This window comes from Plasmopara halstedii (genome assembly GCF_900000015.1).
Source record: "Plasmopara halstedii genome assembly, contig: Scaffold_350, whole genome shotgun sequence".
Classification (NCBI taxonomy): domain Eukaryota; phylum Oomycota; class Peronosporomycetes; order Peronosporales; family Peronosporaceae; genus Plasmopara; species Plasmopara halstedii.
In genome coordinates, this window is record NW_020187271.1 from 199,655 (window position 1) to 223,550 (window position 23,896).

The 23,896-nt window shown below is 41.8% G+C and overlaps 7 protein-coding genes across 7 annotated transcripts; 4 read left to right on the top strand and 3 right to left on the bottom strand.

The window, feature by feature from the left end:
* Window positions 1-4,846: 4,846 nt before the first annotated feature.
* On the top strand, window positions 4,847-6,658 carry PHALS_09097 (tkl protein kinase; the record flags this gene model as incomplete). The annotated part of the gene is made up of 1 exon (XM_024724534.1): window positions 4,847-6,658. One exon carries the CDS (start codon window positions 4,847-4,849, stop codon window positions 6,656-6,658), a length of 1,812 nt encoding a protein of 603 aa, XP_024575401.1.
* Window positions 6,659-7,682: 1,024 nt separating this feature from the next.
* PHALS_09098 (transmembrane) lies at window positions 7,683-9,434 on the top strand (the record flags this gene model as incomplete). Its single annotated transcript, XM_024724535.1, has 1 exon — window positions 7,683-9,434. The coding sequence occupies one exon, from the start codon at window positions 7,683-7,685 to the stop codon at window positions 9,432-9,434; it is 1,752 nt and encodes a 583-aa protein (XP_024575402.1).
* A 5,111-nt stretch (window positions 9,435-14,545) lies between these two features.
* PHALS_09099 (uncharacterized protein) lies at window positions 14,546-14,833 on the top strand (the record flags this gene model as incomplete). The annotated part of the gene is made up of 2 exons (XM_024724536.1): window positions 14,546-14,618; window positions 14,691-14,833. The coding sequence occupies 2 exons, from the start codon at window positions 14,546-14,548 to the stop codon at window positions 14,831-14,833; spliced, it is 216 nt and encodes a 71-aa protein (XP_024575403.1).
* Window positions 14,834-15,687: 854 nt separating this feature from the next.
* Window positions 15,688-16,041, top strand: PHALS_09100 (uncharacterized protein; the record flags this gene model as incomplete). Its single annotated transcript, XM_024724538.1, has 1 exon — window positions 15,688-16,041. The coding sequence occupies one exon, from the start codon at window positions 15,688-15,690 to the stop codon at window positions 16,039-16,041; it is 354 nt and encodes a 117-aa protein (XP_024575404.1).
* Window positions 16,042-16,205: 164 nt separating this feature from the next.
* PHALS_09101 (uncharacterized protein) lies at window positions 16,206-17,033 on the bottom strand (the record flags this gene model as incomplete). The annotated part of the gene is made up of 1 exon (XM_024724539.1): window positions 16,206-17,033. The coding sequence occupies one exon, from the start codon at window positions 17,031-17,033 to the stop codon at window positions 16,206-16,208; it is 828 nt and encodes a 275-aa protein (XP_024575405.1).
* A 3,340-nt stretch (window positions 17,034-20,373) lies between these two features.
* On the bottom strand, window positions 20,374-21,306 carry PHALS_09102 (uncharacterized protein; the record flags this gene model as incomplete). The annotated part of the gene is made up of 1 exon (XM_024724540.1): window positions 20,374-21,306. The coding sequence occupies one exon, from the start codon at window positions 21,304-21,306 to the stop codon at window positions 20,374-20,376; it is 933 nt and encodes a 310-aa protein (XP_024575406.1).
* A 787-nt stretch (window positions 21,307-22,093) lies between these two features.
* On the bottom strand, window positions 22,094-23,013 carry PHALS_09103 (uncharacterized protein; the record flags this gene model as incomplete). The annotated part of the gene is made up of 2 exons (XM_024724541.1): window positions 22,094-22,747; window positions 22,828-23,013. 2 exons carry the CDS (start codon window positions 23,011-23,013, stop codon window positions 22,094-22,096), a joined length of 840 nt encoding a protein of 279 aa, XP_024575407.1.
* Between the last annotated feature and the right edge of the window lie 883 nt (window positions 23,014-23,896).

The following is a 23,896-nucleotide window of genomic DNA, read 5'->3' on the forward strand; positions in this document are numbered from 1 at the left end:
TTTTTGCTGCTTATATACACGCTCATCGCCATCAAACATCTGTAACCGCTACCAATATAGTGTCTTTATCACTGGTAGGATGGTCGCCGTTGAATCGCGGGAAGCACGCTGCGGCGAGTGTCTTTTCTATTAAAGTGTAATGGGCGAGGGTACGTCGGGTCGTGAGCGGCCACGACACCGAAGCAATTTCTCACAAAAGAGAGCCTTAACCTGGTGTTGATGATAGGACTGGTGCTTGCGCCGGTCTACCAAACGGTTTTCATGAAGGTGGGTCACCCCTTCCATATCGAGCATTGCTGACGGAGGTTATCCTTCCTGTGGTTATTTGTCGCAAGCTCTTTCGACTGTGATGGCACGTGAAACTCCAAGAGACACAATATGCGTCTGAGGCTGAGATGAGCCATATGATAGATTTACTCTCTGAGCTTCGCCATCGCATCGCCTAGCTTTAGGCAATTCAGCGTCTCAAGATAGTGTCGCTGCTATGAATCGGCAAGTATCTCTGCTGCAGGGGTTACTTTGTCTGCAATAGAATTCTTCAGGTCTGACTGTTTTTTTAGAGCAGATTTATGGTGTGGCTCCAGCGCAACCACATAGAATACTTAGTGTATCTGCATCTGCTTTAAATTATGCAGAGTACAGCTCAATCCATCATTCGCTTCGTTCATATCCGGTCCAATGTAGTGCGGACGCAACTTGGTCCTACACACCGCAGAGACATCATACGTAGGCAGAGTATTCGCATGCAGTAATACCTTTGCGCGACAATATAGAGTTTTTGTTCCGACTGTCTCTGGCATTGGCGTCCTCCTTTGTTTGTCTTGACTCCCAGCTACAGTGTCGCGAACCCTGCGCATATCGTTCGATCTGATCAAGATACAATCAATGATTTGTGGCGAAGAGTTGTCGGGGTGATTGTAGAACTTTGAAACCGATCGACAGATACACGATGGACCTGTATCGCAGTAGTGCTGACTATACAATGCCATCACACTGTAACAAGGATGAACTAATCTTAAGAGCTTGTCTTACAAACGCGTGACTTTCAACGGCTCTTAAAATTCGGAACGATTGCGACGTCCAATCGTTTTCATTCCCCACTGGCACAAAAGACAACAGATCACAGCTGTTCCACCAAAGACACCACAACATACATTTGATCATTTTCGCTTTAACTGAGACACACTCTGAAGGTCGCGAAATACGTAGACATTTTCCGTCTCATTTAGAGTCTTTGATTTACTACCGTCTATTCCCCCGGAGCTCTGCTCGAGGCACAAAATCATATCAATTTGGTATCACTTACGGACAATCCCATGCCATGCATGGAATCTATCGCAGTCTCGTGTCCGCGCCAATAGCGCTTCTATTCTTCGGCTGACGTGGGTTTATTACTCACTAATGCTTCATCAGGGGAAAAATACAAGATATTTTTTAGTTAATTCATAGCCCGTAGAGTTCCAGCCACGCCATGCCTAGAATCAGATCGTACAAATATCGAATCCGAGAAAACAACGTTTCGCGCCTTGAAGTCCATAAACTTGAAGATTCAAGAAAGTTTTCGATGCTCCTACCAGCGCTCGTTGCAAGACGCACGAAGAATTATATCCGTATTTGGTATATCCAATGCCTCCGCAAGCGGTGTATTTTATTGACAGTCAAGTGCAGCACGTATTTGCACGACGCTACTGGATCTATTAGAACACTTTACGGCTTTGCACAGCCCGGACGTGTACATAACAAGTCAACGATTGCGAGCTGTAGCCCCTAAATCTCTTATTAACAATCTTTGTGGAATACGCAAGGCGCAGCTGTTTCTCTGCGGTAGCACAAAACATCCGCGGACACCGCGAAGATGCACAACTCCTAAGAAGTCTCTCTCTACTTTTTCAGCTTGATTGAGGCCCACCGTCTCGTAGACCTTCCACTACCCGGCAACCTACACCGTGCAAGACGGGTGTTGATCTCCGCACTTGATACAACGCCCACCACTCCCTTACACGGGGTAGGGTGGACGCATAAGCTTACTGTGCAAGCAGCACCCGTTTGCAGATGGCGATCGTTACCACCTCCGGGGAAGGACTAGAAACCGTTGTGGCAATTAGAGTATTTAATGTCTAAATACATCCCGCCAATCCTTGCCCGCTTTGACGAGTAGAAAAGGAATTCAAGCGCATCAAAAGCACGGTTTTTTTGTGCGAACACTCGCAACATATGCCGTGTCAAATTGCTCCAGGTTGGTAACTCCTGGTTTTCCGAGGTATTGCACGTAAGTGCCGAATCTCGCGCGCGAGCTCATATCTTGGTGATTGAAAGCGCGAGGCGCTGTAGCTCCGTGTGGAGCAAAGTCGATCGATGACCAACTCAACATCATCACCCAGGGAGAATATCTTTTTTGTCTCAACCTTCAAAGTCCAAGACGCTCAGCAATAGCACTTTCATGGTGGGACCCGTCTGTTCCTTTGCAGCGCGCTCCTAAACGTACCTCAGTAGTGCATTCTTAGAGCTGGTGAGCGCCCCAAGACAAGCAATAACCGCTTCCCACCAATTTTCTAATTCCATTGGGACCTGATAGACATATATATATATGTTCTGGGAGCGAGTATTGTAGCAATTCATGTTCCATATTCCCAAAAATATTGTCTGTCTATCAATCGGTCGTGGGATAGCTACAAGTGCTATCAAGTGCCGCACACGTTGCACATCTTTTTGCCTCTCTTAGTATGCATTATCAAACGCACAGAGGATGATTTCTCCTAGCACTGCGGAATCGAGCCCCTGCGATGATTAACACTGTAATGATGCTATTTCAAGAGTACGCGTGTTTGGAACTGATCCTCCTTAGATTTATGCTAAATGTGTTCAATTCCTAGTGTCTCATGACAAAGTTCCGCTCTAACATGTCGCTAGTAGCCCACATGTCCTTCAGACACTTCCTTTGAAAAGTTTCGTATTTCGTCCCAAAAGGGTACATCATTCATAACTCGGATAGGAAAATGCTATTGAAGTGCGGTATATTCCGAATTAGATCGAACGAACCGGGATACATAGCTAATGTACGCGTTTTATCATCTTTAACAAGATAATTCTGTTCTGTGCATGGGTAGCAAATAGCAAGCAAGCGGCCCCCGTATCCTACGCACTCCCTTTCATGGAAGCATTTGTCAATAATGCATCACTTCGGTGCTCGATCATACCACTCTAAGCCCAACGTCAGTATATAATGAAAACTTACACTATATCAAGGTACACATCCCGTTACATGCGTATGCTAACGGAAGTAATCAAATCCTTGTCTTTTCTTTAAGTACGTTCCCTTGAGCTTTCTTGACCGGTAGGTGTGTTCGGAGTATGGTCTTTCTCAGGTTAGATATGGACCTCACAGAGCGCTAATTTTCTTAGTTGTAGAGCGACTTCATTTCATGTAAGAGACGGAGAGATGATCAACCACCAAAGTCAGTCGGTGTATTTTGCAGGACCAATAATTGCTCTTCTTGTACAAGATGTCTGGTCATGTACAGTAACCAATTACCACCAACAGAGTTAGTAAGAACTGATGCTAAAAAACGAACGAAAGGTCTGACAAAGAAAATTCGAAGTGGCATGACTTCCAATTGGTATAGTAGCGACACACGTAGCAAGTAAATTTACTTGAGATATCTCGTCTAAGAAACCATTGGTTGCTTCATTGCAGGTGGCGGATGGTCCTTTGCTTTAAAAGAAGATGGTTTTTGTCATCTAATAGTCTCTCCGTATAGCATTTAGAGCTAGCTAAGATCCTTTTCTTATCCCAGCCAGACGTCAGTGTCTACTTTCTTTCTAGAAGCATGATCGTTTTTTTTCTGTAGGATCAGCAACATTTGTTTCATGGATTGTGGATTCAAATGTCGTGTAACGCAACTTTTCAAGTGTTTGCTCTTGATTTCCATGTTAAAACAACAATGGAATATCCATGTTTGAAAGAATAGAAGCGTATTCTAGCTGTTATGCGTGTGTTGCTCAAAGTAAGTGTAAAAACTGAAAGGAAGAAAGGTGGAAGAAACGCATGTTGGTCATTGAACACAACGTGTCGTAAAGGCTAGTAAATTTTGTAACCCGTCTCAAGCGAAAACGTCGAAGTTAACCACGTATTGAACGAGGATCTTCCAGAGGGTTGGGTGAGCTCTTACGTTTCGCATACAATGATCTAATGCTCTCATAAAAGAGCTCGAGTCCTACAAACTTGTGAATTATTATCATTGATCAGCGCTCGCTTGACGTCATGTCTTGAAGGATGAAATGTCCAGCTGAGCGGTTTCTGACAGACTACCAGACAGGCTTGTTATGGCTACGCCATCTTTTACATAGGAAACTGTCAACAATGTAAATGTCTTATCAAATATGTAAACTAATCTCAAAGCTAGTCTAACTTAATTTCATAGCACCTATCGAGAACACTACGTTGGTCATCTTATTGTATCCACAACCCTCTGAGAGTCAGCTGGACTTTACTCCAATTCTTACTACAAGACGAATCTCGAGTTCTTTCGAACGTCTGATTACGAGCAATTGCCTCAACTCAACTTAGTCTCGCGCAGTCACCTCAATATTCTTACAACTCAGGCCGTCATCTTTTAAGCTAAAAGATGAAGATACTAATGTGGTAATCTCTTGATACGTTGTCGAAGAGATATATATTCGGTTTGAAATTCGTAACACACGAGGTGCGATTTCGTGGCCATAATTCGATCCAATAACTTAAAAGGGACTACCACACATTCATGGCCTAATCGAGATGAGATCGACTAGTGGAGAGCAAGTGGAATAAATAAACGTTAGAAATTCGAACCATCTGTACTTCATCGCAATGTCGCGATTTCAGACTGGATGTACTGAAGCTAATCCTACTCCGCAAATCCTTCCGGTGCTCATGTCGCTTGAGAGCAAGCCAATCGTCTCGAGTGCAAAGTTATTCGGTCAAGACATTCACTTGAGCTTTGGGTTGCCAACCAACGTTAGACACTACGACATCAACCCACCGATAGAATATATCTGTCTGACATTCTTTTCTCTTGAATTGAGTGGGCATAGGACAGACCTTAAAAATAGCTCGCTTCTGTTCGTGATGCAGAGATGGCTAGAAGGCGTGCTAGCAGAGTCGCCTTCGGAAGTGCTTTATCCGATTGCGTCAGGATCAAGTACAGGCAAAACAATTACTGCAGCAACAGAAGATGTCGATTCGTCCGACGACAAAACACTTGAATTGTGGCTAAGCATTAGCATTCCAGTCGTATTTCTTATAGCATTTATAATTGTCATGTACATTTGCTGCAAGCGACGAAAGAGAAGGCAAGTTGAGTTCGACCTTGAGACGAGATCACCGACATTTCCTGGTCATTTAATAGGACGTCGGAAAGGAGGATCAATTAATGGAATGGTATTGACTGTCGAAGACGAAGAAGCGCTCGCGTCTTGGAGAATCGACGCCGAGACGATCGTACCAATTCGACCATTAGGAGCAGGAGCTTATGGTACTGTCTGGCTTGCAACATATTTAGGCGAGACAGTTGTGGTGAAGAAATTATCACCACCCATGCCACCGTCTTTGCCACGTACGAAATCGTGGCGTAAAGGTAGTCGACATAGTCGTCAAGGTCTTATCGGGACAAGTGCTATAGCTAATTCGAATTCAAAGTCACGGACAAAGTCAAGGGGATCTCAAGGTAAGAGTGCGTTGCCACGTTTCGTCGCTGAAATTCGGTTCCTCGCGACTTTAAGTCATCCAAAGATTGTAGCATTTTACGGTGTAGCGTGGACAACGCCACTGCGAGGGGACGCTAACGCTGGCTCGACAAATGCGACAGACCTTCAGATGGTGCTTGAGTTTATGAGTGGTGGTGATCTACGACAATATTTAGCACGTACTCGTAGTGATGCACGCGCTCGTGCTTGGGGATCAAAAAAGTTATCAATGGCTTTAGACATTGCCGAGGCAATTGCTTACTTACATTCAAGACAACCAAAACCAATTCTTCATCGTGATTTAAAATCGAGTAATATTTTACTTGATTCGACATTTACTGCTAAAGTCGCTGACTTTGGAGTGAGTCGATATGGCATTGCACACTCGCCAACTTTTGGAAGTGATAGTGATGATAATTCAAGTGATCAATTTGCTATGACACGATCAATTGGTACAAGTCGATGGATTGCACCTGAAGTTTTATCAGGAGAAGCACAATATTCAACGGCTGTTGATATGTACTCATTTGGAGTTATTTTATCGGAATTAGATAGTCATGAACTTCCATTTTCAGAAGTTACATTATCAAATGGACAACCATTGCCAGAAGCTGCAGTAGTTGAATTATTGCGAACTGGAGCAATTCATCCGTCACTGTCGACACGCTGTCCACGAGGTGTCGCGGCTTTGATGATGGAATGTATGAAACTTGAGCCAACATCACGTCCGACTGCAGTCATGGCTGTAAATAAATTACGAAAACTTTTAGAGCGTGAACGTCGTGTAAGTGACATTGGCGATGATGTGAGTACAAGTGACCAGAATTCCTTTCTTGGTACACGTGAAGATCTTGGAAGTTTTTACAGTAGCAGTGTCACTAGCTCCAGCGTATCGATCGAGCGTGGATTTAACTACGCAGTTCTTGAAGAACGATAGACTTTTGTTTTAATTTATTGAACGCAGGCAATGCCAGCGTTTCCACTGATCTACAGGTTAGACATACCTTATGGTACCCTAGACTTATATCATCGTGAAATTTAGAAAAACTTTCACTTTGTTTTCAAAACTTTTGATTGATATGACTTTTGAGAGTTTGAAAATTATAAATTCGGTACAAACGACGAAACAGTTTTTGTCGGCCAACAAAAGTTTACGTACGGAACCGTTGGATTCCAAAATGGCTCAACAAAAAATCTTGATGTCTACGACCTGTTCATTATATGAAACGTTGATGATCTCGATTCCTTCTCTAGACCTACCGTATGACATATACCAGATGGGTGCCTCTTCCATCACTGCACATATTCTGTACAGTGGTGGAAGAGACACCCATCGTCCAGAATATGTACACAGCGTACAGCACCAATGCAGCCTCAATTAGTAATCGATAGACATTACAACATTACACCTTGATATAAACTTGTTCACTATTAGATTCATAGCTTTGATGCTCTAATGTGATAAGCCACAGCTATTCATGCATGTTTAAACAGCTGTGATAGACTAAACTTGAGAAATATTTAATATTTATAATTCTGAAGATATTGGCGGTAAGTTGACAAATCTTCTAATATGTTTTTTAGTGTATTATTGTGTCTAGCTTAGGGTTAAACTGAATACTTGCTCCTATACGCTTATCGGACTCGAAGTATTCAGCGGGGAATTGTTTCGGCGCCGCCAGGCGTTGACGTGGTATCACCCGAATATGGGAAGACTCAGCGCATTGAGTAGTACAAGTAATAATGAAAGGGATCACGACTCGATTGGCAATAAAACAAGGAACAAACTGACAGCTTCGAGTGCTTTTAAAGGTCCTGAATCACATTGGAAGCATGCACCGACATGTCCACACACCGATCACTCTATTCATTATGAGAAGAATCAATTGGATCATTCGTACGCAAAGACGGCTCCTGCTGTAAGCACAAGAAGAGGAAATTCTTATCTTGATATTCCAATGATGAGTTGTGGAAGTTGTGAACATGATAGCGTTTGTGCAGTTATAGACTACGATGGAAGTCTCGTCAGTAATAAGATCAATCGATATGAAAATGATAGTATCTCAATCAGTGCGAAGAGCTCAGATCCATCATACGACCGAACATTTCAAAGGGGTACGATTAATTATATGAGTTGGCGTCACATTGGACTGCTTGTTTCAACCTTATCTGCTGGTGGATTAAATACGTGTCTTAAACGAGCTCTACTTCCTCTTCTTGAGGCAGAACTCAAAATGGAGAGATACCAAGTAGATGCAGCAAATGTACTATTACTCTTACCGTGGTCGTACACTTTCGTTGGAGGATTTATATCAGACACTTTGCCAATATTGGGATCTCGACGTAAAGCGTACATTGTTCTTGGATGGATTGTTTCACTTATTTCATGCTTTGCTATCGCTATTCTCAACTATACTCTCGAATTTAAAGCCCAATCAAGTCATGTGGCTACAGAAGAAGCATTGCGACAGCGTGTAGCTCTCATCGACTGGTATGTTGCACTTCTTGTGCTTGCAAGTTTCGGATGTATCCTCACATTAGTCATTTCTGAGACGTACGTCGTTGCACAAACACGTCGAGAACCGTTAAAAATGCGAGGTAGAGCACTTGGGACGTTACTCTTGACTCAATTTACAGGCGAATTGGTTGGACAAATTGTATCAGATACGGCCATTTTTCATATTTCGGAATTGGGTATCATTCCACTGGTATCATTTCGTGAAACAGCAATGTTTTTTATGTTTTACTCACTTCTTCCAATCTTGGCGCTACTTTTCTTGTTCCATGAAGAAATGAATCCTCCTGCAATTCATGATGTTGATGCTGATGACACGCAGTCGCATATTGTGGAACAAATCGGCAATTTACCAGTCGATTGGCTTCCTAGGTTACGTGCGAATTGGCTTCGGTTACGTAAAGCCTTAGCACGAAAGTCTACAGTTTACGTCATTCGCTTCTTCATGATTTATGTCTTTTTGTCCGAGTTTACACTCACGTATCCCCACGCTCAACTTGCAATCTGGTGCAACTTTACCGACAAAGCTCAATCTTCAAGCAACATTTCATCCGAAGTCTTTTATGTGCTATCAGTTGCTACTTGGAAGTATGGTGCACTTAATTGGAATTGGCGTTATTGTGTCATTATTAGTTTAATTGTCATGATGATGGTTCCACAACTTATTTTCTATATTATGGCTTCAATCTCAATCAATTTACGAAGTCAAGAGACTTATTCTTTCATCACGGCTTTAAGAGGATTCGTGCGTGCTAGTATTATTATTCTTGAAGCTGCTGTCTGTGCGGAAATTGCGCCGGTGGATGGAGAAGGTGCTTTCGTTGGAATTATTGTCTCGATGAGCACAATCATGCGATTATTGTCCACAACTTTTTCGAATTGTTTAGGTTATGCATTTGGAAAACCAAGCTCTCAAGATACAGAAGAGGATGCAGATGAAGTTACGTTTAGTCTTGGAATCTGCTACATGATTAAACTCTTAAGTGTTTTGGCGCTCTATTTCCTACCAAAACAGAAGCGAGATCTTCAGCGACTTCATCGATATGGTGCTCAAGGCGACACGAATACTACGTGGTGGGTTTTAGGCTCACTTGGTTGTGCTTTTATGATTAGTGCTGCATTTAACGTGCTAGCTGTCGTCCCAAGCACGTCGTGTTTACAAATTGTTGGTGGGGCTGGCTGCAATGGCTCAAGATAGTTCTCAAGGATCTTTTAGGTCTTAAGAACTAAGTCGTATTTAAAGCAGAATTATTTTTAAAATCATACGTATGATGCCGCTCTTAGTTTGCAAGGTTCACAACATCTCTGTTGAGGAAATCGACAGCAATGACACAAATGTTTTGAATTATGGTATTTGCTGCGCAGGATGATAAAGGTAGCCGCGCTTGCTAAGTGTTTTCACATATTACTTCGAAACTTATAGTATATGATAATCACCAAAATATCTGGATATGTTTTCTCGACGAATTACCTCTTTCAGCTAGAATGCAATAATTATCAGCTGTCACAGAGGCTAGAATACCCATTGAATCCCAATTTCTCCATCCTTTTTGATAGAGCGTCGGTTAGATGATTAATCTCAATGTGCCTTTCTGTATCAAACATTTGTATTTAAATACCTTTTAAACAATTAAACGACGTTCCTTTGCACCAAAACGACGATCCTCAAGCACCAGATCATCTATATGGATAACGATAATGGAACTCCGCGATAGAGAGGTCTGTATTTCATGTAAGGCTACAAGTCAAGCAATAAAGTCAGTTTGCTGCAAGATATCATATTCTTTTTTAAAGAATATTTGTCTATTTTAAATTAGCTTAAAACAATATTCCTCTCAAAAATTCCTAGATACGTTCGATAATGGCGCATTTCGCTGCTGTCAGCGACATTGTGTTCAGGAACGATCTAGCCAGTTTGTCGACAGTGTGTTCGCAGACATGGCTTGTCGATCGCCATCATATCCGTTAGAGATGCGAGCTTTACAGTGAAGCATTATGGCAAACATTGTGCTGCTTACAACTGAAACTTTCCAAACGACCGGTTAATAAAAATGCGTTGATCACGTAGGGAAGGAGGCCTCAGTGCTGAAGTGAGCTATCTTCGCGGATTGAATTTGCGTTTAATAGCGCAATACATGCATTTAAGCTTTTCTACTGATCACAAATTGTTTGGAAACACTTCATATTTTGTTGGCACCAAAAAAAAAAGCTTCGGTCTGAGTGAGGAGAATTCATTGTATCAGACCATCTACACCTGGTAGCATTATCAAATATTTTATCTCAGTGGAACTGAGCATCATACACATGCTGCGCGACACAATTGCTTGGAGACAGCAACATTAGCAGCTCATCAATTCCAGAGGCAGGAAACAACGCACGAAGGTATAGAGGAGCAAATGAGCTGTTCGACGCTAACTCTTCATATTGGATGACTGACGGACGCAGTGTCTGCGGCAAATAAGATTAAGCTGCGACCGCGCTGTATCGATCCATTTGCAGTTGTAAGAACGTGGGGTTAGAGTTTTACGATTACTACAAAAAACGCAAACACATCCTTGTATTTACATGGGCCCACAGATGCTGTAACGGGGTACACATACTCTGGTAACAAGTGTGTGTGTCATACCAGATGGGCCTGGTGTGACCACACCCAAACAAGGCGAAGCTGGATAGCCAGTAGTTAGACATGTATTTAGATTCTACTATACATATATTTAAAAAAAAATCTATGCATTTAAAATTAGGCGGCTTCGCCGCAGATAAAAATAAATAAAGTCATTTTGAATTAAAACGGAAGAGTTAATTAGCCTTGGGTCAAGGTTGTAATTACTCTTGGAGTAAGCGGATTGCTATCCGCTAACCTCGCACTTGTTTCAAGTATAGAACGAAAGGTCGGTGACCTAACTTACGCTTCCTCTAAGTGCAAAGCTACGGCAGCCCCGATGCAGATGCCATGGAATCATTTTTCCCATGCGGGCCAGGCAGGTGTTCAGAGCCATGTTGTCGACGGAGTAACGTCGATATTATTCTTTCATCTGGTCTATCTCGTCCCTAAGCAGGGAGGCTGATTTAAGTTGCAGTGTGATGGGATGTCTCAGTGACCGAATTCTGAATCTGATCAAACTCTACCTTGGACGCACACCGTTTCTTGTGGGAAGAGTCGGCGTGTCGCAACAATCGAGAGTGCTTGCGAGAACAAGCAGCCTATGAATAAACCTCCGGCAGCTCTACTCGATGACAATGAATGTCTTCAATGTATTAGTGAGCCATAGTTACAAGTGATATCTTCTAATCAATATTGTGCTCATCGGAGCCGTGATACGCTAGGGATTGAACGATATCTGGTGAATGTCTTCATTTGTTGAGCCCATGAATTTTCAAAGCACCAATCCGTCATGATTATCATGGTGCTGTGACCACTTACGATCCTCTGTGAAATACAAACACGGCGTGAACGTCAACATGAGCTCCCATGACCTTCACATTTTGCTATTTTTAACGTCTCTCGCCCGTACCAGTCAGATGTTACAGCTACCGTTTAAATGTTACGCTTAACTCAAGGGCGGACTACATTCACTAAGTCGAAAATGTGGCGCGACGGGCAACCCTGCCTCGTCGGTTAGCAGACAGACGCCGTAGTAGGAAGTCCGCTTTACTGAAGCGGGTTCGTAAGGCATTGAGGCGGTGTAGACACCACTGTTTCTCGAACAAGTGCGCAAATTGGAAGGGTAGTCACTGTCACTGACAAAATCATGAAGTTCTGAAAGTACATTTCCACGAAGGGCATAACTAACTCAACCGTTGCTGCCTTAAGCGTACGTAGCAATCCTGAGAAGTGATTTTATGTGAAATTAAAAATAACATGCTAAGCGACCTTTTTTGCTGTTTCAGCCCACTGTTGAATATCGTTGTGAAATGCACAGAGAAATATCGCAGCATCTTCTGTCATTAAAAAAGGGCATAAAAATCAGCAACTCGTGTTAAGAGAATGTTGAGCGCAGTAAGCACTACTTCTCCCGTGGATAGCTGAGACGTATAAATTTGAGTGAGGCCGAGATTTCTGGTCAGGATTCGAATAGCCAATGGGGATAGCTCCTATCGGTAAACAATATATACACAAGCAAATGCGTGTAATGCGCCGGCCAGAAAGACCGCGCCATTTTTGGAAGCTAGCAGGATGTGAGAAGGCAAAAGTTGGGCTGCTAGTTGAGCGTTCATCTTTGCGCGTGTCTCTTAAAGCCAAAAGAAGGGTGAGCCCCGGCGCGGTCTATATTTTATGAAGCGGGGTTACATTGTAGTTACGGAACTATTGTTTACACACACCTTTTGATACGATTGTATGGAATGCAACACCGTATGATCGTACGAAACTCTCATCCAGTCTAATAATGCAAAAGCAATTGTGAAATGCATTAATCCCTAAGATTTGGGATTTGTGAAGATATGAGATTTCGTGACGTAGAGGTATGTGGTACATGCGGGCTACTAGCCGCTCATCGGGTAATAGATGCAGTTTTGTATGGAATCTTGTTAAATTTTTACTTTTGGTCGCAGCTCAATCTTAATTGTTGATCACTTTTACAAAATCAAAGCAAAGTAATATTCAAGACACCTGAAGGACTCTCGTTTGAGTTTCGCGTCAATCGAGAACTTCGCCTTTATAGGTTTGCCAACGCGTTTATTTCGGACGAAGCTTCATCTGTGCATATTGCGCGGCGACACCGTTGCATCTCAAATTATAACTGATTATTGAGCAGAATCTTTGTCAAACCAATTGACGTGTTTTTGAATAATGCGTCTGATGCTCCCGTGCTCCTATCTCGTCATATACATTAAGTTGGGTTTTTGTTGAGGATTTACACACATACTCTGAATCTAAATCTTTGATCTCCGGAGACTTATTAAGGAGACAAGTGTGGGGCGAACACGGCCATCCATTGGTTCAGATGCATGACTATTCTCGTCTTACTCGCCAAGATGTGATGTACACACTGCGGATGCGGGTCTGACTGACGTTAAGGTACAGTCTTTCTCTATATTATCAGCCGCCGCGGTGAAGAAGTCTTAGTTCACGGCGGTGTGGCAAACGACGACTGTTAACATTGAGCCGCGCTGCAGCGGGGCTGTCGTAGCTTAGCGCTTGAGGAAGCGTACTTTAGGTCACCGACCTTCGTTCTTTACAAGAACCAAGTATGAGTTGGCGGATCGCAATCCGCTTACTCCAAGAGTAATTATCGCCTTACTCAACTCTTCGGTTTAAACTCCAGAACTGATTTTCATTTTTTTTATCCTAATTTTAAAAGTTTAGATTTTTCTAGATATACTAAATATATATACTAAAGTCTCAATACATGCATAACTACTGGCTACCTAGCCCCGTACCGTATTCTTGTTTGGGTGTGGTCACGCTATGCACATCTCGTTTAGCACACACCCCTGTTACCAGGGTACGTGTAACCCCGTTACACGCGCAGTTGAATCCTGAAACCATTATGTCCTTCTTTTTTGAGCAAGTTACATGGTCTTAAGAGCTCATCCTGCTATCATTATACGCTTACTTCACTTCGTGTACATATATATTCAAAGCGATTAATTGTAAGATTTGTCAGCTAACTTGAGTTTTTCGACTACATTAGCTAAGAAAGAAGCTTTATTGAACTTTAAAATGCTATTAATTATAATGAAAATTGGCAGGCTATAAAGTTTCTTTCTTATCAGGGCGCAGTTTTCAGATTATTTTCTGCTTTGTTAAATTACAAGATAACAATTTGAATTCAGCACAAATCGATTTACATTTTTGGCTAAGTGGACTTATTTTATGCCTTAAAATATTTTCACATGAACAATTCATTGATGGATGATTCCGTCATAAGGGAGTGTTTTAATTTTACAAGTTGACACTAGTATAAAATTGTTAATGTTCTTTACAAGTTGACACCAGTATAATTTTTTTCTAATGTTCTTTACAAGTTGACACCAGTTTAATAAAATTTACTGCTTCTTACAAGTTGACACCAGTATATTAAAATTTACTGTTCCAAAAAAGTCGGGGCACGTTTATTATGGAGTGCGTATATATCGTCAAATGCTTTATATAGGGCACATACAATGTTGCATATTAATACACTAACATTAACTCAAGCATCGTCATACGACATTCAGGGCACTTTGTTCTCTATCATTACGCAAGCAAATGGGTTTCTGAATGAAGACTTGATAGCACAAGTATAGAGCAGAAATAAAGCATACGAGCAATTTGAGACGAGGACAAAGAGAGGCAGTGGTCATTGCTGCTAAACGTGCAGACATATGGATCGCAGCGAAAATTCTTTGCGCGGGGTTACAAACGACGATTGCAGGATTAACGACCTCCTTCAATTATGTAAGAGCTTCATGTTCAAAAGATAAAAAAAGTATCATTGCAAAGCCTGACTCACTGACGTGTCCCAACCAGGTGGACGAAAAGATGCCGTGCGGCATAGAGCTTACTACCCAGTGTTCAATACAATAACATCGAAGCAAGTAGGACAAAAGGTGGACTTCACTCACACGAACAACGTGGATAATTTCCCGCTCAAGCATTCATTACATAGGTAAAGTGTTCCTTTTAAGACCAATCTTCGTTCTTGCTTTAAAGTAAAATTTACACTAAGCTATTATGCGATCTTATATTCAATTTAGACTTTTTTTCGGATTATTTTGAGCTTGAATTTAACGATACATCTGGAACCAATTATGCACCGAGGCTTGAATATTTGTAAGCATACAAGATTAAAATTTTGACACATCCACTCGCACTTCCTTCCAATTTTTTTGCAGGTACCGTCTGCTTCTAATTTCTCTTGTATATCTTTGGATGAAGTGAACTAGTTATAAAGCTCTCTAAAGAACCTTATATCTTGTTTCTGGTATTTCTGCATCCCTAGATCATTGAGCTTGATTTTCAGTTTTCAATCTGCTCGAATATCCAAGGGTTAGACATCGCTTTGAATACTGACTACGCGACATAACGAGTACAAAAGCAATGTTGGCGCCACGTTTGCAATTCCATCCGCTTGATATTTTGTTAAGAGCTCTCTAAGGTAAATAATAAGTAATGGTTTCACTGGCTTTGTAATGTCCGTGGAAGAGATTAGAGGCTGCTTTCGAGCCAGCAAAATTAAAATACTTGTGCTTCGAACACAATTGGTTTTGAGCGTTGTCGTCAAGTGCGAGATAGTTACGGTGTGATTGTGTACTTCAGTAAGTTTTCTAAGGCACGAAGACAATCATCATTGAATTAGAATAGTCAAAAATTCGTGCCGTTTTGATTGCGAAACCATCTATCATATCAGCGATAATTTCAAGATCTGTCCCAGTTTGAAACGGTTAAGTCCCGACGAGTCGCTCAAGTGTAGTCGGCGCCTAAGACAATTGTGAGCGTTTGTGACGTCTACGTATCAAAGCATATCATGCGGGTGTTTCGATCACGTGCTCGTTATGTGGCGCTGGAAACAAATTGCAATTTGGAGTCTTCGAAACGTCCTTTACTTCCGCTTGTGGGCTGGAAAACTCATCGTGTTAGCGTCATGGCGACTCAGGAGATCGTATGGAACAATGAAAAGAAGGTGACTTCTGCAGCTATAGAGGTAGAAGAATTGGCAAAAGATGATTGCTTTTATACACAGCCGACACGACTTTCGGCTTTGCAGGTAGCAAGGTTCTCAATCGAGTTTGAGGATCCACAGCATCCTTTTACTGCCGTATCAAGCACCGGTCGACGTCGGTCAAGTGGTAACAACATCAACACTGTAAGGTCAAGCTGACTGCGAAAATCAAGAGAACAACGCAGTCGAGAACGTTGATAAAAGTCAAAAGCAGCGGAATCACATTCATAAAGTAACAAAATTAGCGAGTGTTGTTTGATATAACTCTTTTTTGTTAAAAAGTCTTAATATATATATTCTGCATTTCATAAAACTCTTACACCTCATAAGATAGCCACAGAATCAATACCATAGGATGATATGCACTCTCTTCCAATATCAGCATCGACTGGAGTTGAATTTTGTTCTTGTAACTCAAGGACTGCTACGTTAGCACCTTTTAACGCTTCAATTTCAATCCACTTTTGGCGAAAAGCCTTCCAGCCAGTCAATGTGAGCAAAGGCCTCGTCTGAGGCTCGTGAGTATGTGAAGTACGAGGAGCTGAACGCTCTCGACTCCAGCGTCTTTCGCGACAGCGTACGAGCAGTTTAAGAGCCCAAATGCCCAGCAAGATCCCGAGTGCGATACCAACAATAAGAGCAAATCCAATTTGTGGCGGTGTCCTGCCGGTGGACTGCAGTTTTCCGTGAGGACACTGATCAGTCAAAATGGATGTTTTCCAATTGGGATTCTCACAACGCGCGAGACAAATACAACCGTCGAGACCTGTACAGTCTGCGGATGTCTGAATTGTGCCTGAACGGCTGTAATCGGCAAGCCACTCTGTAGTGCATGCTGTACACGCAGCATCATCCACTTTGCAGTATGTGCTCTTACTGGACAAGTAAAGTTTGTCTTCTCTCTTTAAAATGGGCAGATTATTGTCTAGACTCATACACATTCCATTGGGCATAATAGCACACACTGTCGAATTGATCTTGACATTAAGACAATCGTAGCAAGTCCGCGGTCGAGAACACTTTCCAGCGGCATACCAAGTGCAAGAATCACCAACATTCGAGGAAATCATCCCAGCTGTGGTCTTCAAGCCTTCATCAATGTGGGTGCTCCCAGAACCAGTCGCATTTGTAGAAAAATGCGACACATACATGAATATATGGTGTTTAAGTTAATGCATCAAACAAGTATTTGACACCCATAGTTCAAGCGAAGAATAGCCAGCTAGCAGATGCCATTGAGTCACTGAACATTTAAATGTATGAATCAAGTCGAAAAACCATGAATGGCGCAGAATTTCTAGCATCTGGGGGGGTTGTGAGTGTTGATTATTGAAAGAATTCTCAAATAACCAGCTGCCACACCAAATACAGGGACATAAGTACAGTTTCAAATTACTTTATTCGATTAGTCCGAGGTGGGTACGAAAGACATAGTGAAGCCGCTAGGCCTTGTCGCACTGTCTGCGTGTTCGTACCAAAGGCTCAGTCATTGTTACTGTGCGACAAACCTTAAAATCATGTTTCGAGTCGATGAAGGTTTAGCTTGCAGCATACCAAAAAACTAAGTGATAAATTGGCAATATTCGGAACCTTAGTAACATCAAACCGGTTATCCGCGTCCCGATGACTGTCCACAATGCTCAGACAATCCAGCAACATCACGTTTAGACTATCAGCGTACGTCTTGGCTTCATCCCTTGCTGTTGATGCGGATACCTACTGCAACCCACGATACTGTTTTAAAAACGAAAAGCTAAGTAACATTTTTGTGCTGGTTACGCGATAACATCATATGATAGCTATTATGTAAATATGTGAGTACGCGTCAGACACCTCAAGTACTGCGAATAATCCAGCGCATATTTTTTTGCAAAGTATCTATCTATCGACAGTATCACCTTGACGTAAAGTTTTAAAATTGTGCAAAACATGATGGTTTCTGCTCTAAACGATTAGCTTGTGGAGTGTTTGCTTTTGATGCTTGCACTCCTTTGATATTAAAAAGGCTAGACACATTCTCATCCTAAAAACACTAAAAAATATTCCCATCTCTGTCATCGAAAGCCACGATTTGCGATTGTATTATCATGGACAAACGACGAAGCCATATCCATGGTTTTTGATATGATCGATTCATACTAAAAATGAATGCTTTGCTCAAAATTTACGCAAACCACAACTATGAACGTGAGCTTTATCGGTCTTGTGCTTTCAAGCGACTGAAACAATGCTGCGTGACTCTTTGATCAACTTCCAAACATCATCGAGGTGAGCAATACCAAAGTATTGACTAGTCAAACAACGGGATGGTCATTTCAAGCATATGTTAGCCGATACATGCGACGAATTCATACCCTTATCGTTCACATATTTTCGACACCTTGGAAAAGCTGCCAATTAACAATCGTATCTTTTTAAAAGAAAGATAGGTTCCTTGTAGCGTAACACGCTCTATCTGCATCCACTGAACCAACACTGTTACTATTGCTGTTGCTAGACAACGATGTCGAAGTAGCAGAAGCAGGAGCCTTTCAAGCTGCCGACGTGCCACCGCCTCCACTACTTCGTCTTCGGTCATTCGAACTGGAAATTCATCGAGTGACAGCGTTGGAGCCGAGCGTGGCCTATAAAACTGACTTACCGAAATCAAAGCTGAGACTATATCCAAGAGGGTGTTTACCTGCCTACCTCTGGTCTACAATTCCTGCAAGTTGCAGAATACGAACTTTATGATATGATCGCATAGATACGTAATTTGCCATACGGCGAAACCTCAATTTTTTTCATGGAGATGACTTTCTATTTGTGATTGATGTCTTCACTATCGAACTGAAAAATTGTCGAGAGTGCACAAACGGGCTCAATCCTAGAAATATAAGACGAAACATCCTCACGGCGCCAAAATGCTGCTCGTGTTGATTGCTGAGGTTCCACAAAACTGTTTGACTAACTTACGCTTAGAAACACCAGCACAAAAAAAACTTAGACATTTTTTTTTGTATAATTTCTTAAAAAAAAATTCTCGCACACTTGGAGCTTTGCGAGATATGCATTCGAAAGGATAAATCAAATATCTATAGTAGAAAGCCGCAACCTTTTTTACTGCCTGCACAACCTGAAATTAAAATTGTGTGTTCTCGTGTTCGCCGTGGATATACTTATCAAGTGTTGCAATAGGCACATTGTTATTGATATTGCTACTTAACTCTTTCGGGGCGCCACTGATATGGGACTGATGAAGCACGAACGCCTCTACTACGTGTCTGTGGGAGCACGAAAAATATGTGATGCTCGATTTAGTCTTCGAGTAAGAAGCCTAATATTAATTTGCTGGTATAGAAAGACGCGACGTATTGCATATTTGTCGAAAGGTCAATACAGCAATGCATGATACGACGTATAATATAAGTCCAAAGAGCAGATTCCTCATTCCTTATCCTCAGCTCTTCTTACAAATCTTGGACTCAAACATACTTCACGAGGTCAGTTACTCCTTGATAGCAATAACCATTCGTCAAATCACGTAGGTTACGTGTATGATTTATACATTCATCATACAACGAATGCCCTAACTTTACTTAATACAGCCAGACCAACGATATTTGAAGTACTTAGATTACCAGATCTTATGCGTGATCAATAAATTGATCAAAACTCATATCTTGTCGATAGAAGGAAGTTAAAGCAAATAAAACTAAGAAACTCCGACAGCTTGAAAGCTATTGGCCATGATTGGACGCGAACAGGACTTTCAACTGATAAAAAACCTTTGCTGCCGTATTTAAATATGCGCATGGATCCTATGTTCTTCTTGCTTTCCGCTCATTGCATGATTGATGCGGTAGTCAATCGTCGCTACTGGAAATTGTGCGTATGTAGAAGCAGCCTGGCAGTGATCATTGCTTTTACAGCGCTAATAGATTTGTTTGTTGTCCTAAATGTGACGAAAAACTGAGCCAGGGCCTTGTGCTCTCCTTGTTAAAGGGTTTATTAGTGCCTGCCTAATCATCTTGATTTCTAAACACATAACTAGTCGATGCTGGTGTAGAAGTTTGCCTCATGGAGAATACTACGACCCTTCTAACTAATAGACGTAAGCTTGTGTACACATCTTGAAAAATCACTCGATTACATTATGATAATAAATTCTCTAACGATTACTAAACGCAGATTAAGAAATTTGTTTAACTGATGATAGCAAACACGATAAATCACTGTGCATGCCTGTGAACAGGCCAAATGGCATCGTCACAATAGCGAGTATCACCCAGTACGAGATCGCTTCCATGGCTGTCACGACGCTGCATTGCCAGCTTCTTCATGACCGTTTTGATGCAGTGATTTATGGAATGTAGTTGACTTCATGTGGTCTCTCTCGCTTTGGCAAAGATGTGGTTGGCTTTGTTGTCCATACCAGAAGTTTAGATCCTTGCTAACTCACTCTGACCTGCAGTGTCGAACAACACGCACAGCTGATAAAAAAAATATTCACTAGACGATGTGGTCTTCCAGCTGAGTGAATTGCGCTCCAATCATGTCATTTTCATCCAAAACACTTTCTTCACTCCAGCTCATGATTGGCATGCTCTGTCGATGGGTTTCCATACTGACAGTATTAGAGCTTGATAAACATCTTCCAGAACTCGTCAGATCAGCCAACGAATCTTCACGCTCGATCGAGACAGTCGAAGCCGAGAGTGTTGATAGTGAAGTGTCAATAGTCGCATTTCCGCTCACATGTCCTTCTATAACCGATTTAGAAGCCACAACTCCTGAATCGACCGACATAATGATTCTCTGATTTGCCATAAGGTCAGCACGATGCTTCTTCCAGCCCACAAGTGGCATGACAGGACCTTTAACAGCCCTTCGATCGTTGTGTATCTCTTCGTGGACAAGACGATTTCGCACACGACGAGCATACGAATGGTACACGATTACGGGAATTATAAATCCAAGAGTGAGGACGATAAAGGTATCGGTCAATGAGCTACTCTCACCGTCTGCGGTCTCAAAGTCTAGCGTTGCACAGTATTTAGCTGCAATCGTGGTAGTATAATCGGGTGACTCGCAAAGACTCACACATACACAACCGTCCAATCCGACACAGAATTGAGATGCTGATTCTTTAAATTGGCTTGAACGGCATTTCGTACACACACTATCATTTATGTCGCAATAGGTTGTATTGGTCGAAGGAAAATAGTGCGAAGTAGTATCACTACGATTAAGACGGTAGTCTTCTTGCCACAGGTACTCGTCTAAGGTAGTGCACAACCCCGCACTAGTAATAGTGCAGTCTATACCATCACCCACAGGTGTATTGAGACAATCATAACATGACCGAGGCGAGTCGCAGACGTCTGAACTCTGCTGCTTCCACATACACACATTTTCGCTGGCTTTTGAGTAAATGGTAGACATAGCATCAGAACGTAAATGTCTTGATGCGAAGAGGGTAAGGAAAATGGCTGAAGATGCAAAGCACTTTAAGTGAATCTATTAAAGGTACACTTATCGTATGTTTCATGTGACCATGCAGGTAATGGTGTTACATACCTACCAGTTATATAAATGTATAAACTGGTTAAATTTGATGATGGAAGACATTTGCACCATTCTTCTACGGTTCGCACCTGAGAAGTACAGCCGTAAAAAAGGGAAGTATCGGCTGGTGGGAGCGTATCAACTGCAACTTTACAGCACAACGGTTCAAATGTGGTTTGAAATAGTCTTGAGTCGTTTATTAATCATTTGGTCCATGTGGCATCAATCATTCCGAGTTTACGAGCACAAAGTTTGCAAACGAAAGTCCACTAAAAAGATTAAAGTATTGAATGTGCAAACCTTATTCTTTCAAAACGTCACAGACTTTACTATTATAATTTATCCATGAATCACAAAGTCTTTATCTCTATGATAAGCCATTTATTCCTGCCCATTAGCTTAGACATGTGATTTTCTTCAAGCGAATCGTATTTATTATCTCTGTAGAAGCAAGAAAAATACCCTTACGCCAAATATATTTAGTGAAGAGAAACTACCTTTTATAAAAGGTTTCAACAATTCGTTGGGCGACTTTTTTTTGTCTGTCACAACTATATATTTATTTTTAAAAAAGAAAAAAAATAATGACAATTATATGGGAAATTACACTACTAATAAATTACAATTCAGCGGAATTATGGTATAAATTCAGCAAGGTGAAATCTTACATTTCGCGGCGTATGATGTCCTCTCGAGGCAATATTTCTCGGTAAGCGTCCCCCTGTTCTTCAGTAGGAGATGGTACAGATGATGAAGTTGCTAGTGATGGCACTGTTGTTGTACTTCCTCCCGCCAATCGGATCTGTTCGTTAGAAACGAGTTTCTCGCGCATACCTGTCCAACCCGATAAGGTCAATTGAGGTAAGCGAGCAACAGCTGCAGGTCGACGTGCTGCTCGACGAGCTGCGTTTGCGGCATTACGTGCTTCTTGGTTCGCTGTATCTTGTTGTTGGCGCCGTGCTAGTTGACGCTTGGCAAGTACAATAGAAACTACGAATAGTGCGATGGTACCAGCTACTAATCCAGCTACCAACTGGAAGTGAGTACCCGCTAGCGCTGGGATACACCAGTTCTCCACAATACTATCATCGCGATTGGGTACGACACACGCTGCGATACAGATGCAGCCATTGTCGCCTACACACACAGCGTTCGCTTCCAGAGCCATTCCTGCTTGGTAGTCTCTGATCCAATTCTCTTGACAGCCCGAGCAAAGTGCGTCATTATTTGAGCAGTAAGTGAATCTATTCATTGGATAACCTCCGACATTGGAGAGCATGTAAGAATTCATACATTCGCCATAGGCGCTGACGGCACACTACAAATGAGGATGAACCAATTAGGATCAGTTTTGCAGCATTAAATCAGTATATGTGCGTAAAATACTGCATTGCTTACTTCTTGACCAGGGACCACAACGTTGAGGCAGTCAAAGCACGAGCGAGGGCGCGAACAAACACCACCTGAGTACCATGTGCAGGAATCTTCGCTGTTACTAGCATTAATCTTGGGAGTATCAGGGAATTCAATAGAGCCATCGCCACTAGTGGAATTAGAACTGCTGCCGTCGTTCTCTAGGCTCATAGAGCTTTCAGGCGATTTGAGGGAGTGCAAGTGAGATTATGACGAGAAGGGTACGCGTAAAGGCTAGACACTTCCAGAAAAAGACTGGGTTGGGAGTATATATGAAAAGTATCAATATCATTAGAGAATGTGAAGGTATTGATATACTGCTTCAATACATGGATATAAGCATCACTTCGTCAGATTCTATAGGATTCGTAAAGGAAAGTTATGGAGCTTTAAGCAATATTTCCACATCAAGTCAGCTCAACTGACTTGCTATATTTATATTTGAAGCTCGATATTGCGGTTAGAAACGCAAGCTCCGTATATTGTACTTTTATATGGCTCTAAATACCCGGCTCAAAATATAGAGTTCCGAATTGAGAAGCTACGACTTGAATTTTATATAACTACGAATCTCGCAGGACTCAAGAGCCGTAAATCTCGTATCGTTTAGGTGAACACATTTTTGAACAAAGACAAGCTGAGGCATTTGTGAGTCTAACGTCTGAGTAGTCGCTTAGCTTATTTGGCTGAAGAACTGTGACTAATACAATCAGTCTTGATAGACAAGAGCTGCTTTTCGTTAATTCATCACAAAGTAGGCAAACGTTGTCAATTCGGGCGAGTTGTTACGACAAGATTTTATATCTCAATAACTTGCTCGTTTTGTGAGTTTGACGACGGGTATTTCTTAACTGTAAGAATTGTTGCGAGTAGTAACAATACGGTGGAGGAACACAGGAGACATACGGTGAGATCAAATGTATATACGATTCAATCCTAAGGTACAGTCTACATGAATAAAAAATGATTTTGAGAATACATTACACAATTAACACCATTGTCCGACGACATTGAAGCAAAGGTACCACGAGTCTATCCATTATACAAGTGTTTC